General features: G+C 57.4%; 2 protein-coding genes across 2 annotated transcripts; one reads left to right on the forward strand and one right to left on the reverse strand.

Moving 5' to 3' along the window:
* Nucleotides 1–171: 171 nt before the first annotated feature.
* Nucleotides 172–8,066, reverse strand: EMILIN1 (elastin microfibril interfacer 1). Its single transcript, XM_010991223.3, has 8 exons — nucleotides 7,433–8,066; nucleotides 6,349–6,474; nucleotides 5,670–5,890; nucleotides 2,566–4,491; nucleotides 2,083–2,199; nucleotides 1,611–1,628; nucleotides 1,325–1,462; nucleotides 172–920 (listed from the first exon to the last, which is right to left on the reverse strand). The coding sequence occupies exons 1-8, from the start codon at nucleotides 7,600–7,602 to the stop codon at nucleotides 583–585; spliced, it is 3,054 nt and encodes a 1,017-aa protein (XP_010989525.2). The 5' UTR covers nucleotides 7,603–8,066; the 3' UTR covers nucleotides 172–582.
* A 5,343-nt stretch (nucleotides 8,067–13,409) lies between these two features.
* Nucleotides 13,410–14,751, forward strand: OST4 (oligosaccharyltransferase complex subunit 4, non-catalytic). Its single transcript, XM_031466742.2, has 3 exons — nucleotides 13,410–13,566; nucleotides 13,688–13,825; nucleotides 14,501–14,751. Exon 2 carries the CDS (start codon nucleotides 13,689–13,691, stop codon nucleotides 13,800–13,802), a length of 114 nt encoding a protein of 37 aa, XP_031322602.1. The 5' UTR covers nucleotides 13,410–13,566; nucleotide 13,688; the 3' UTR covers nucleotides 13,803–13,825; nucleotides 14,501–14,751.
* The last annotated feature ends 22 nt before the right edge of the window (nucleotides 14,752–14,773 follow it).

The following is a 14,773-nucleotide window of genomic DNA, read 5'->3' on the forward strand; positions in this document are numbered from 1 at the left end:
ACCTGGAGGAGAGCCTGTCTCGGCGCACTTCCCGCCCGCGCGTCGAGTGACTGCGGGCAGAGCCACCCCAGGCAGAGCGGAGGACGCGAGCAGGGTCCGGAACCCAGGGCTCCCTCACCCAATCCCCTGTGAATTCCTGTGTACCCCTGAACACATACTGGAGCAGACACCTTTTCTCGTTTTGTTTTGTTTTTTAGAAAAACCAAGTGTCTTTATTCCTGAATAGTTTAGTATGGCAATGGGGACCGGAGCCCCCTCGGGAGAGCCCCGGAGCCCAGGGAATCAGCCAAAAAGCCAGCTGGGGGAGGAAAGGGTGCAAGGATCGGCTCTTTCGCAGTCCAGGTCTTGCAGGGGACGGTGATCAGACCAAAAGTCCCAATAAGGCGACCCCCAGAGTCCTCGACCCGTACGCTCCGACCGTGAGGAGGAGGTTACTCTGGGCGCCTGTGCCGCGGCGGGTACGGAGACAGCGGCCCGCTCAGGGTCGGCGCCCCGTCCCTGGCAAGACCCCGGGGAGCCGCCGCCCCAGCTGGCTCTTTGGCCGGCGTAGACACTTTGGGCCGGTCGGGCCCAGCCCCTGGTCTACGCCTGTTCTAGCTCCAGGTCCCCGTAGAGCAGGGCTCCGCTGAAGATGGTGAGCGGCTCCTCCGAGTGCGCCAGCTGCCCCATGACCAGGTCGATGCAGACGGTGTCCCCAGCCTGCAGCGGCAGGATGAGGCTGAAGACGCCCAGGGCGCCTGGGCTGGGCTGGCTTTCCGCCACCGGCTTATTCTCCAGGCCCTCAGGCTCGTACCCGCCAGAGTCTATACGAGCCACGCCCAGGTTGGAGCGAGACAGCACCGCCTCCACTTTCTCGTGCCGGTGCCCAGTCAGCACTGCGCTCAGCAAGTAGCGTCCAGCCAGTGGCGCCGTGAACACGCCTGGGGGCAAGAGTGGCGGTCAGGAGGGGACAGGTGGCAGGGACTGGGAAGGCCTCTGGGAGGCCATCCAGAACTCCTGGACCAGAGAGGGACCTGCTGGGTCTTTTCTCCTCTCTTGTAATGTAAGCTCCACGAAGGCAGGGCATTCAGTTTTGTTCATTTCTGCATCCCCAGCACTTCAAACTGCCTGGGCAAGAGCAGGCCCCCAGAAGAGAGCTCTGGACCCAGGGCGCCTCCCCTCCCAACCCCACCCTTCAGCCCAAACTGTGGTGAGAATGAATAAATGAAGGCAAGAACACGGGTCTCCCCAAACCAAAGAACGAAGATTCACCTTGTCTGAAAAGTCAAGAATAGGGACATATCACTGCACAGCCTCCCTGACTCGCCCTAGTGCCCGAGCTTACCAGTCTCTGGATCATAGTAGCCCCCATCGTTGAGTAGGACTCTGTCGAAGGGCACTGTGCCTGGTTCAGACCGGGGCAAACTCAGGGCAGCTGAAAAGGCCACCCGGGGCACAGAGGGTGCTGGTGCCCCCTCCACTCCTGGGTGGGGGTGAAGAGGGTGTCAGAGTGGATGCTTGGTGCAGAGCTGTCCAGCCCCCTTTCCCTCTCTAACCCCATAGCTGCCTGAGGTATCCTCCAAACCTTAGTTCAGTTCCCCTCCCTCCAGCACTGAATGAGAGGAACTTACCCTGTTCACCTTGGGGACCTGTGGGAAGAGGAAAGGGAGCAGTGAGAAGTAAGGCAGCTTTTGCTAAGTCACTCAGCAAACATCTGTTGAGTCTTTTGCACTGTGCTAGGTGCTATGCAGACTCCAAAGCAGGAATGGGGGTATCAAGAAAAGGAGGAATAGAGAAGGTCCGTTCTGTTCAACTGTTGGGCTATGAGCCCTAGCCCCCAGCCTTTCACACCTACACAGCCTTTGTAGGCTCAGCCTTCGTAGGCTCAGCCTTCAACACAGCAGTGAGGCCACCGTAGCCAGTTGGCCAACACAATGACTATCCTAGCTCCTAGTCACTTTCCTTGTCATTATCAGCTATGTAGGAGCCCCAGTTCCTCGCCTCCTTCCCTCCTTCTCTGTCAAGGTCAGAGTGGAATGTCAAGCCCAGGTCAGCCTAGGTGGGTGATTACCCTGGCCACAGCAAGGATCTCAGCACACGTACCTGGTGGCCCAATTGGCCCCTCTTGTCCATCCTTGCCTGGAGGTCCTGGAGGTCCAGCAGGGCCTGGGGGTCCCTGCATCCCAGGAGGCCCTGGGGGCCCAGCCTCACCTGCAGGCCCTACAGTGACAAAGCTAGGTTGAAGAAGAGCCATAAGAGGAATTTCCAAAGGACAAGGAAAATGGTGGCTCCATGGACAGGTGACAAGGCCCTTCACTGCCCATGCTGGGTATCTAGCTGGCAGTGCAGCACCCCGCCTCCACCCAAAGGCCTGTCTGAGCCATCAGGGGAGGGCAGGGAGCTGGGACCTTGGGTCATCTCTTGTGGACAAACCAAGCCCTGGGACAGTGGTGGGTCTGCAATTCATACTGGGCAGGGCCAGGAGAAAGTAGATGAGGTTAGGGCGGGGCTGTCTTAGGGTCAAGGGAAGAGAAAGAAAGGACTTGAAAGGGGCCCCTCACTCTGCACCCCCTCTTCCCCTCTCACCAGTGAGGTCCGTCAGACTGAGCTGGTGAAGTCGGTCTTCCAGGAGCAGTAGGGAGCTGTTAAGGGCACCAAGCCGCTTGCCCAGGCCAGCCTGCCCCTCCAGCAGCTTCTCCAGCAGGGCTGCCTGGGTCTGGCTGGTGCTGTTGGTTTCCCGTAGCCTGGCCCAGAGCCCAGCCACGTGTCTGGAAAGGCCTTCACGCAGGCCTTGTAGTCCCCCGGCCACTGTGTCTAACCGCTCACAGACTCCCTCAAGGCGGCCCAATCGCCCCTCTAGGCTGGGGCACTGGCCAGCCTGTGCCTGTCCTTCTTCCAGGCCTCGGAAGCGCTCCTCACTCTCTGTAGCATGCTCTGTGGCCTCCTGCTGCAGCCTGTTAATCTCAGAGATGATGCGGTCCTTGGTGGCTCCCAGGTCAGCCAGATCAGCACCCTGGCCCTCCACGGTGGTCTGGAGCTCATGCAGTGAGTCATTGAGGGAGCTGAAGGTGAGAATAACCTCAGAGAGCTCTCCTTGCAGGGCCTGGAGGGCTGAGCCTGAGCTGCCCCCAAAGACACTGAAGCCATCCAGAGGCCCACGGCTTGGTCCCCCCAAACCCGGGCCGGCCCCCGGGCCCCGTGGGGGTAACAGTGGGCAGGAGCAGCGCTCCACACCATCCCGAAGGCGGCCCAGTTCCTCCTGGACACCACCGCAGGCCCCACAGCCCTCATCCCCACGGGCCTGCAGCAGACCCTCCAGTTGGCCCAGCCGTGCAGCTGTGAGATTCAGCTGCAGTGTGAACTCTGCAGCTGTCTCATCCAGTGCATCGACACGACCCTGGAGATGGCCCACGACACCTTGCAGTCCCTCCAGCGCGGCCTGCTGGGCCTCCCCAGCTGCTTCCACCTTGTGCAGGCCTGAGCCTACCAGCCGCAGCTGCCCCTCACTGTCCAGCACCCTGCGCTCCAAGGCACTGAGGATCTCACTGACCTGGGAGTCCTGCTCCCCTGGGGCTCCAGAGCAGAGCTGCCCACATGCCTGCACAGCTCCTGCCACCTGCTCTTCCAGCAGATCCAGCCGCCCACCCAGCTCCCCGCTCACATTGGCCAGCAACCCTTCCAGCTTCTCTAGTCGGCCCCGAGCAGCAGGCAACCAGTGGCCCAGCCCTCCAGGATGCCCGGGCCAGCCCTCCTCCTGCTCCTCCGAGGGGCCTAGGGTGGAATTGAATCGGTCCTCTAGGCGAGAGAGGCGGGACACTAAGCTGGTGTAGCCTGGGGGGTGGCCTCCCTGCCCAGCTGCTCCTCCCAGGTTGGCGCCTCGCCGCCCGCTCAGCACTGTCACTGAGCCGGCCACTACATCCAGCCTCCGCTCCAGCTCAGCCAGTCGCCGGCCCAGCTCCGGAGGGCAGCACTCCTGAGGGGGCCAGCGGCCCAGTGCCTGCCCAGCGAGCTGCCGCTGCCGCTCCTCCACGGAGGCCAGTAGCTTCTCCAGTGCTCGCAGCCGCTCCCTGTCCTCCTGCTGCTGCCGGCGGAAGCCATCCAGCCCTGCCAGGCACACAGAGCAGGGCTCCTGCAGCCGCTGCTCCAGCTCCCGCATCAACTCCTCACTGTGGCCAGGAGGAGCCGGGGTTGAGTCCATGGCCCTGCCACCACTGCTACCACCACCACTGTGATGGTTGTTGAGATGGCCCAGCTCCTGGTCGTGGGTGGAGACGCGGTTGTCCAGGAGCTGCAGCTGCTGCTGGATCTCGTTGAGGGTTTCGTGCACGCCAGGACGGGCAGCTGCATCTGCTGGCTGCTGCCTCCCATTAAAAGCCGTCTCCACAGCCCTCTGGACATCTTCTGCCAGGCGCCCACTCAGTCCCTGCAGGACACCCCGAAGGCCCTGCAGCTCCTTTGTCAGGCTCTGTACCTGCTCCTCCAGCTGCTGCACCTTCTCTGATTCCCCAGGACCTGGCAGAGAGGGGACACATTAGGCAGAGGGACTAGATCTCAGAGCTCAGTGCCTACCTCATAGGTCCTGCTCTCCCCAGCCCCAACAAGATGGCAGAGGTCCCAGCTCATATGGCCACTCCTTAGCTGGGTGACTTGGGCAAGAAAAAAATCGAAGAAACTCCATTCACTGAATGCCTGTAAGCCAAATGTGTACCATGGCACTTTCCTCCATTGAGTAGATACCATTAGCTCTTCCCACTTTATAAACTGGGAAACAGGACCAGAAAGATTAATTAACTGGGCCACGGATTACAAGTTTAATAAGTGGCTGAGCTAAATTTCAAACCCAGATCTGACCACCGAGCCCAGGTCCTTTCCACCGTCCAGAATGCCTCTTAACTTTATGGAAACTGTTTCCCTATCTGAAAAAATGGGAATGACACTATATTGCTCCCTCAGGGTGAGTGAAATGTGAGTGTGGGGGAGGCACTGTGCACCCCACAACAGTGGCTATTGCTGGGTGGCACCTCTCCATACCACCCCAGGGACAAAAGCAGCTCTGAGGCAAGCTGTGGGGGTTCTGGCTGGATGATGGGAGAGTCAGCCAGAAGTTCCTGTTTCCATAATTACAGCACGGCTATCTCCCTGGCAGGCAAACACAGCACATCCGCGGTGCCTGGCAACCAGGACTGCAGCATTCTGGGTTCTGCAGTCTCCAGAGGCCACTGAGGGGCCTGGGATCTGTAGTCAGTTGCAGTGCATGCTAGGACTTGTAGTCTCAGCTGTCTATCCCCTTGGGCCAAGCTTCTCGAAGGAATGCCCCCTTCCTCGCACAGCTGTTCCCAACTAGGAAGGATCTTGGCCACACGTGGGCGTGTGCGAGCAGTCTCTTTGCCTGCCTTTCCTCTGGGTTTCACTAGATCTCTCTGTCTCTGTCACTCACACAGACACACAGACACACAGACACAGACACACAGACACACAGAGAACAGAGACACAGACACACACAGACACACAGACACAGACACACACACACACACACATTTTCTCTCCCTCTCTCTCTCTTGCCTGTGGGAATTTCAGGGATCTCATTAACTCCCTTCTGTCCCTTTCTTCTGCTCCCTCAGCAGCCTGGCCCCACACTTTCTCCCCAGTGCTATCACCCAATCCTCTCCCCAAGCGGCTCCCATACTCACCCTCCCCGCCCAGTCCACTCAGGTGGCTGCCCGCACTGGAGCCAGAGAGGTTGGGGCGGGCCGGCTGGGGCCGTGGGCGCGGTGTGGTAGGTGCAGGACCCAGCGCAGGGGCAGGGCCCTCGGCGCAGTCATCGCCCCCGTACCCCTGGCAGCACCTCCACTCCATGTCCGTCACTGTCTTGTAGGCCACACGGTAGCGAGGGCGGAGGAAGCTGCGGTACCTGGGAGAGGCAGAGGGAGGCCTCTTTACTCCTCCCTGTACTGTCAGTGATCCTGGCCCCTGTCCTCAGAAATGGACGGTTCCTGGTGGGCTAGGCCATCCCTCAGGCTGGGTCCCCCTTACTGACCAGCATGTGGCCTTGCTCAGTTGACAGCTGTCAGCTTTTTGGCCAAGGGCCAAATCTCTGTTCTTCCTCCCCTTGTCCTGTGCTGGAACTTTGAACTCCTCTCCTTGAGCATGACCCAGCCCAGAGAAGGCCCTGGGGTGCTGGCAGGGTGGTGGAGGTAAGTTTGCCCTCAGTATCCCACCAGCCAAACTGTTGCCTCAGCAACTCCTCAGAGTGGTTCTGAGTGGAAGCCCCTGGTCCTGCCCCTTGCTACCTGCTTTGTACAAATTCCCTGGGTTGGCTGCCCTAGCCCAGCCCTCACCAAGTACCCATCCCCCAGCAGTGGGGCTCACATGATGCTGCGGGAACACTGGGGCTGGCCCCAGCCACAGGGCTGGTAGTCGGGCTTGACGAAGGTCTCCACTCCATCCTCAAGGACACAGCTTACTGTCCGGGTCACCACATAGGCACACCAGTTCCTGCGGGCACAACCCCACCTGGGCCCAAGGGCCAGAGACACACTCCCCGGAGGAAGGCCCTGGGGCTACCAGAGGAGCTAAGGGAGGGTAAAAAGATGAAGGGCCTTGGGGACCAGTGAGAACCAGGGATTTGGCAGGGGCAGCTCCCCCTACGCCTTCCTGTGCAGCAGGAGTCGATAAAGACTTTTCAAGATGGAGGAAGGAGGCAAAGAATGGAAAACCACAACTACAAGATGTTGATCCTCATGGCTGGGGGCGCCTGGGGGGGCCTCTGAATCCATGCATTCATTCCTGTCCCTTTCTGTCTCAATCCCCAGCTTGGCATGGCTGGTGTGAGCCGGCTGGCCAGTCCCTCTGGTGTTCCCCTGGATGCTGGCTTCCACCCACCCCTCAGGGGAGAGGACAGGGCAGGCAGGGGTCCAGTTCAGGGTTAAGGAGAGAATAAGCCATTGACAAGCCCTGCCCGCCTTGGGGCTCACAGTTCTGCACTCTGGGCCCCATTCATGCTGACCTCTGGTCCATGTACGGCTGGAGAGCCGAAAGGAGCAAGGCAGGAGTGGTATCAGAATCGTGGATTACGGGCAGGGCTGAGGGAGCCCTCCAAAAGGATCAGAGGTCGGCTGAGAATCCCAGGCTGGTGTGCAGCTGGCAGCTGGCAGGAAAGCCAGCCCCTCGCCCCTCGAAGTAGTTTCCCTGGGCACCTTGGGCACCTAACGTGGAAGCTGATGCCCCTGAGGTTATGAGGTTAGACTGGGGGTACCTATCCATTCAGGGGGCCCTGGAAGTGCCCTGCAGGAAGGTTGGCCTGCAAGAAGCCACCTGATGGCTGGGTTCCTCTTCCCCCTTCCCTGCATTAGGGGGGACAGCCCAGGGAGGGTACCAAGGGAGGGGCCAGGATACCCACCTTACCCCCCACCCTCCCACCTACTTCCAGCCTTGGGCTGGGACCCAGACTTACCTGTGGCGGCTGGCAGGCCGAGGGGCACTCTGGGCCTGGGCTCCCCCAGGGCTGAGGGCCCCGCCACTCCCAGTGTAGAGGCTGTAACCGCGAGGAGGGTAGCTGGCTGCCCCCACAGCTGTGGTCAGCAGGCAGCAGAGGTAGCAGCTCCAGAGGGCGCCGGGGGCCATGGTGGTGGTGCTTCGTGGTGGCCCTCAGAGGCACATCCTGGCCTGACTACTGGCGCCTCTGCCCGGAGCGGGGGTGCCGCTGCTCTGAGGGGTAGTGCCGGTCGGGTCCTGTCCCCAGCTTCCTGCCAGCAGCCCCCAGCCACACGCCTCCTCCTTGGCCGCCTGGCCTGACCCCTCTCCCCCTCCTCTTCCCTCCTCGGACTCCTGTCTGTCCCTCCCTTGGTTCCTTCCGCTCTCCTCTTCTCTACTTGTGAGGGGAGTTTGTTCTCTGCCCCCCAGCCTCCAGTGCCTGGTCCTCTCAGATGCTGCTTCCTGGGCCTCCACCCCCTCGCCCCAGCTGGCCCTCCTCTGGTCTCCCTATCTGTTTTCCCCAATGACTAGATCCTGGGGGTGACAGGGCTTGGCCCCTGTGGCTGCTCAGAGGCGCAAGAGTGGCTGTGGGGCGGGCCCTGGCCTCCCGCCTCTCTCTCTCCCTCACTCCCCTCCCTTCCCCCCTGTCTGGCTGGCGGTCCAGCCTCCCCCTTCCTCCCCCCACCTCTCCAACCATCGTGCGCCACATCTGCTTCTTGTTAACTCCGGGAAAGAGAGAAAAAAAAAGGAAAAACAGAGAAATGTGGAGTTGCCGCCGGGCCTGGGGCCAGCCTCTTAGATGGGCCACATGGAGTGGAGCCGGGGCCAGAGCTGGGGAGGAGGCGCAGGGCTGGTCACTTAGGCAGGGAACAGGAGCTGGAGCCACAGCTCTCCTGGGGCCAGGGCAGTCCTCCCCTGGGAGAGAAGACCTGAGGGACAAGCTCAGAGGGGAGAGCTGGAGGGGAGAGCTGGAAAAGGGAGAGTGAACTTGCAGGACTCAGCAGGACGTCACTCATCATCTAGTCTAGCTGCCTCCTTTTATAGATGTGAACGCTGAGGCCCAGAGTGGGAAAGTAACTTGTCCAAGGTAACACAGCAAGTCAAGAGCAGGGCTCTGATTAGAATCTATATAGTACCTAGGTCAGTGGCGTGGGAGGAAAAAAGAGGAGAGGACAGAGGGCTACTGGGCCAGGGAGGGAAAGGAGAAGGACTCCACTGAGGCAGGCAGGAAATTCAGAGAAGCCAGAAGGAGAAAAAAGGAATCTGGAAATGGAGAGCAGTCTTCTGTCAAGCGCTGAGAGGACATGGGAAAGAGGAGAAAGACCCTCATTCTCAAAAGGCCAAGTGAATATGGGTCTCAGGCTTGTCTTGTTGATGGTCAGCCACGTGGGAGGGGAAGGAGGGAGGAAAGTTGGGTCCTAACTACTTAGATCGATGTAAGTCACTCTCTAGCATGGAACCAAGTCTGATAGCCTCTGAGGCAGGCAAGGAAGTGAACTCAACCATCAGCGTGGCCCGTAGGTTCCCGGTGAGATGTCTGAATGTGTTAGCTGGCCCCCCTCACCGTCTGGCCCCCAGAGTTGTGTTCCGTACAGGTCTCCCTGTGTGGTGGGCCGCCTGGGAGAGGGGAGCAGAAGTACTAGACAGAAAGGAGGCAAGGGCACTGCGCGGGCCCTGCGGAGGGAGGTGCCCAGGCGGCAAAGGCACGTGTAAGACTCAGTAAGGAGCAGCCCGGCCTGCTGGGGACTGGAACACACGCGCCCAACAGAGAACAAACACAAGGCAGGACAGACAGAATGCCAGGGGGCCAGACAGACGGATGACGTGCTCTGGGTAAGAGGAGGGGAGACAGTTGGCTGCTGCGGGGAGTCAGAGCAGGGCTGTCGGAAGAAAAAGAACCTGACCAATGTTGGGGGAAAAGTAAAGAACAGAGACCAGGGGAGGGGAGAGACTTCAGGTTGGGGAAGTGGTCTGTCTCAGTTTCCTCATCTTAGCATGGGAATAATAATAGTACCCCCCTTCTTAGGTTTGTGAGGATTAAGTTATTCCATGAAAGCACTTAAAATAGTGCCTGGCATGTGGTAAATGCTCCATAAATGTTAGCTCTTCTTTGGGTCAGGAAGAAGTGGGACAGAAAGTCAGAGAAGTCAATTGCAGAAAGATTAGGGAGAGGCTCAGATAACTGGTTACAAGTTTTTGAGTAGGGGGTTGATACAAATGCAGAAAGAAGATATTCTCAGCAAGAGCAATGGGCAGGGTGTTAGGGCACAAGGATGCTGGTTCCAGCTTCTGCTCTAAGTAGTGTTATTACTTTGAGCAAATCCCCCGACTCCAGTGGGGGTCTGCTGTCTGTCATCTCAGGTTCCTTCTAAATCTTACACTGGGAAGTGATGTAGACTTGGAAGAGAAGGCTGTGACTGCTTGGTGACTGCCTGGGTAGTGAGGGACCAGAAGAAGGGAGACACCAGAGAAGAAGATTCCAGAATTTGAGCCAGGATGGATAAGTCGAGAAGAGGAGCAGGTTTGAAGGAAAGAAAGATGGCTTTAGTTTGGGCATCTTGAGTTTAAGATGAGAGTAACATATCTTGATGGAAATAAACATCCAGGAGATGGTTAGCAATGTGGTTTTTGATTCTGGGAACCATTTGCAGGGCAATAGTTGGCAGCCATGAGAATGGATGCCACCAAATCTTCAATGTGACTCTGAGTGATCTGCCTCAGAGGTCCTATGGCGCAGAATATGATCCTGATGACTGGGAGAAATGTTGGTGAAAAGACAGGATGGTGAAAGTAAACACTGGAACCAACAGAAATGGAATTTTGTGGCTGTCCCTTAGAGGTGTGGGGATCAGCATGGAGGGAGACTTGAAGGTAATGGTCCTGGAAGATCCTGATTGAAAGTCGCTGACAGTGGAAGGCTGCAGCTTCGTCTCTGGTCTCCGCATCAGTTCTCGGCCCTGGCCCTGGCCCTGGCTCCGGCAAGGAGCCAACCCTCTTCCCCTCCAGGTTGCCCTGGCTGCTGCTGTGGGTTTGCTTTCTCTGCTTGTCCCCTTTTTCTCTCCCTTCAAGGGTCTCTGGCAACCTGAAAAGTCATCCTAGCCATCTTGTCACTGCCCAGTTGTCACCCATTCCTTTGCCTGAACCCTTAAGTTGAAAAATCTGTTGTATTTTAAGTGTGTCAACTGAAATATGTTGGCTTTGACATATAATTGCAGTAGGTTGCATTTCATTTAGTCCTGTGATTAGGAGCCAAGACTTAGGGGCTGACATGACGTTTATGAGATCTCAAAGAAATCAGTGACCCTGGGTTCACTGGGGAGGCCTGAGGTGCTGGGCGAACAGGCACAATGGAGACTAAGGTCAGAGAGAATGTCATGGTGGCGGTGGTGGGGGATGATAGGCAGCCACAGATTTCCAAAGCAACTGGCAAGAGAATTCCTGAGACCAAAAAAGGCTGAGTCCCTGGGGCACTAGGACAAGATCTGGTTTATAACCTCTCCAAGACAGGAGATTTCCAAGGGTCTAGTGCCAATGGGGAATCTTGGCTATACCAGGCAACTAACTCCTTGTCAACTATCACTGACTGAGCAATGAGGTCATGTGCAGGGGGCCAGGACAGCCAGGGGCACAAGCAGTAAGGAGCATTTCTATGTCTGTAGCCCTCTGTCAGAAGACTGAATACTGGAAGGAAAAAGGGGGACTAATATGAATTGGGCCTTGGGTCATGCAAACCCAGATGGGAACTCAAGATTGTGGGGACTCTTGACCAAAAGTCCACTCATCCACAAATGTACACATTTTCCTTTTCCTTCCAATCCTTCCCACAGGTACTTTAGGAGCCAGCCTCCCTGGACTCGTGCCCAGTCCCCTTTTTCCAGGTCTTGTTGCTTTTTCACTCCTGAGCCTAATCCTGACCACATGTCTCCTCCTTGAAAATGTCATACTAATCAGAGATTAAGCTCCACATGTGTCTCCTGCACCCCCATATCCTCTCTCTCCCTTAATTCCCTCCAAGATGAGGCTTCGTCTGTCTCCTCTCCCACATTTTTCCACCCAAGCTTTTTTCAAGATTGCTAGTTCTTAGCTGAGTCTAGTTTAGTCCTGAAGACCATTTTTAACTGGGTTAAAATGTTCCTCCAGGCACTCGGCCAAATGACCCATTCAAGGCTGATAAAGACTCCCTGACCTAGGCACAGGAAGTTCTGGGAGGGGAAGGACACTTATGGATGGTTCCAAAACAAATCCTTTTCCGCTTGGCCCTGACCCTAGGACAACCTATTGAGTTGACAGTCTGACACGGAATGTGAAACAGGAAAGATCAGGTGACACTGTCTCTAACCATCTGTAGAAACTTGGTCAAATCAATTACCTTCTGGGCCTCAGTTTCCTTCTTTATAAAGTGACCTTCAGCTCTAACAGTCTAGCTTACTTTGCACCTGGGTCAGTTGGTTTCAGGACAGCCTTGGAAAGCTGAAGCACTTCCAAGGCCTTCCCTCACGTCATTTGTAGCCTAGAAAGTCTACTTTCCAGGGTCCAGTTCTGTTTCAACAGTAGATCTAAACGTCTGGTTGCACTTAGATCTGCTTCAAATTTCCAGGGGATCCAAAGCATAATGTGTGTAATCCTTTAGACCTAGACCCTCATTCTCCTAGAGCAGAGCTGGAACAGACAGCTCACTGAGGGACACATGAGGGAGTACATGGCTGGGGTTTCACAGTTAATGTGGAGGGGACATAGGCTTGGGATTTTAAATAGGAAACCTCTGGGGAAAAACTGGGTGGGGGCTGGAGGATGAGTAAGTGGAGTCCAGGGGAATTACAGACTGCTAAAGGCAAAGACTGAGTTTAGGAGTCACTGGGTTGGAGCATGGAGAACAAACTGCTGATGGTCCTAGGCTGGGGAAGCCCCCTCCCGGCTAGTGCACCCTTAGCTCATAGTGCACACAGGCAGTAAGTCAGTCCCCTTACCCAGCTGTTCCAGCCCTATAGCAGCTCCTGTAGTTTTCTTTGGCTCAGAGAAGCAGAGGCGTCCCCTGAGCCCTGGCCCCCCTCTACCGCAAAGCAACTGGCTTCCATTACCCCTGACAGCTCCAGAGCAACAGCCCAGCCCCCGGCCCCAGCCTGGCTCAGTGCCGTTCCCTTTTATGGTGAAGCTGAGGGAAAGCAAGGAGTGAGGGGGGAGTAGGTTCTGGCTGGGCAGAGGGTTGTAGAGCCGGAGTGCCTCTCCCCTCACCAGAGACTCTAGGACATCTACCCACAGTTATCTTTCTTTTTTCTCCTCGGTGGCCCACTCTGCTTCTAACCCACACAACCCCTCTTGCCAGTCCCAGCCCTTCCTCCCCTTCCCCCTCCCTCATATCCGTGGGTGATTTCCCACTTGGCCAAAGTCCCACGTTTTGGGTTTTGATTCCGGGAGGGTCCGCCCAATTTCCTACGCCTACCTCTAGGGGTGGGATGGAGGGAGGGAGTTCGGGTAAAGGAGGCACCGGTCAGATCACAGGCAGGATCGCTCTACTTGGCAGATGTGGGGCAGAAAGGCTGGCGCCGAGGAGAGGCACCCGGCCGCCCCAGCCCTGTCCCCATTCTGCGCCGCCTCTCATCCCTTTCTCCGCCGTCCCGGCCAGGGAGGGGACCCTGGGGGCGGGCGCAAAGGAAGCACCTGGCTGGGCCGGGAGGGGAAGCGAAGGGTGGGCAGCAGCGCGGGGCGCCGGGACAAAAAGGGGGACTGGAGTCTAGGGTCATGCCGAGCCTCCCACCAGGACCCGCCGCCGAACCCTTGCTGTAGCACACTCCTTGGCTCCCGGGAGGCGGCCACAGCACCACTAGCAGCGTTCTCCACCGCGCCAGCTGCAGCCAGCTGCGCCGCGCTGCGTTCAGGGCGCGCTTCCGCTGCCCGTCGGCCCCCTACGACGGCCCGTCCCTCCACAGCCCCACCCGAGACCCCGCCCCTCGCGCGGGAGCAGGCGAGACGGCAGGGCTAGAGAGCCCGTACTGGCCGAGCCGCACGGCCGGAAGTGCCTGGTTTGCGACTGGGCTGGCGCTGCAAACTTCCGGTTCAGGTCTCCTACCTTGAGCTAGCGCACAGACCGCGTCGGAGCAGAGCGGAGCTGATCAGGTGAGAGGCACGCAGGCGCGGGCCACGGCCCATAGGCCGTGGTTGAACCAGGGGGGCGAGGACAGGTCTGGGTCTGGGCGAGGAATGCGCCGGTCCTAGGCACATTCCCTTCTCTTCGCAGCATGATCACGGACGTGCAGCTCGCCATCTTCGCCAACATGCTGGGCGTGTCGCTCTTCCTGCTTGTCGTTCTCTATCATTACGTGGCCGTCAACAATCCCAAGAAGCAGGAATGAAAGTGGCGCTTTCTCCGCCCCAGGTAACGGTCCGGGGCTGTAGCGCCCAGCCCCCGGAGAGTGGAGTGGCGAGGCCGCGTCAGGGCCTGCAGGGTTCGAAACTTCAAATCAGAAAAGTGTTGGGCCAAGCATGTTAACAGCCCAGAACTGGGCCCCTTTGTCCGCACAGAGTAGGGAATGTCTTGCGGTGCCACCCCCCCCCCCCGTCTTAAACTGCTCCCTGCTACAACAGGGGTGGGTTCCCTAAACCCCCTCAGTCCCCATCTTCATATGGTCCCCAGATGACCAAGCTGGGAGTGTAGGTACAAGGAGGCACTGACATGCGAAGAAATAGACACTGAAGATGCCATACAAGTATGAAGATTTGGGTTCTTAAGTAGTCCTCACTTTTCCAAAGTTGTTTACGTTTTTATTTAGGCATAATTCTTTTGTGAGGGATTGTAAAGATAGATAATTTCCATGCTCAGTGACAGGGGGCACTGATTTAGGGATTGGCTACTGCTGACCGAAGTCAAAGAAGAAGGGGGTGTGTGAGGGGGAGGAGTTGTGTGAAAGGTTTGGAAACCAACCGTAAGTGTGGGTCAGAACTGTAAAATTGTAGGGGGGAACAGGCTGGATGGGAGTTGATTCTTGAAAGATTACCCCAGAAGAAAGCTGCAGCATTTTCCTTACCTCAGGTCTTTCCCCCTCTTTTCTAGGATTCCAGGACATAGTCTGAGGCAAGATGGAGGGTGTGAGGGGCCTTCACACTTCACTTCATCCCTTCTGCCCATCACAACATACAAAGCAACCACACCTGGATTTTCCCAAACAACTTTTATTTCCTCAAAGTCTTCCTTAACCCTATGGAACAAGAAGCTGCCACTGACTAGGGCCCAGTATAGGGGCTTCTTTCTTTTCTGCTCCCTCCCCTCAATATAAAAATATAGTTTTCTTTGTGGTCCCAAAATCTTGTGCTGTGGAGGGAGGGA

The sequence above is a fragment of the Camelus dromedarius genome, chromosome 15 (genome assembly GCF_036321535.1).
Source record: "Camelus dromedarius isolate mCamDro1 chromosome 15, mCamDro1.pat, whole genome shotgun sequence".
Taxonomy (NCBI): domain Eukaryota; kingdom Metazoa; phylum Chordata; class Mammalia; order Artiodactyla; family Camelidae; genus Camelus; species Camelus dromedarius.

Bases quoted from the DNA above. Each gene is read 5' to 3' on its own strand.
- EMILIN1 (XM_010991223.3), bottom strand. From the start codon at position 7,602: ATGGCCCCCGGCGCCCTCTGGAGCTGCTACCTCTGCTGCCTGCTGACC. The intron at 6,475-7,432 runs GTAAGTCTGGGT...TTGTGCCCGCAG, and splicing joins CGGCCTGCCAGCCGCCACAG to GAACTGGTGTGCCTATGTGG. The intron at 4,492-5,669 runs GTGAGTATGGGA...CCTCTCTGCCAG, and splicing joins GAGTGGACTGGGCGGGGAGG to GTCCTGGGGAATCAGAGAAG.
- OST4 (XM_031466742.2), top strand. From the start codon at position 13,689: ATGATCACGGACGTGCAGCTCGCCATCTTCGCCAACATGCTGGGCGTG.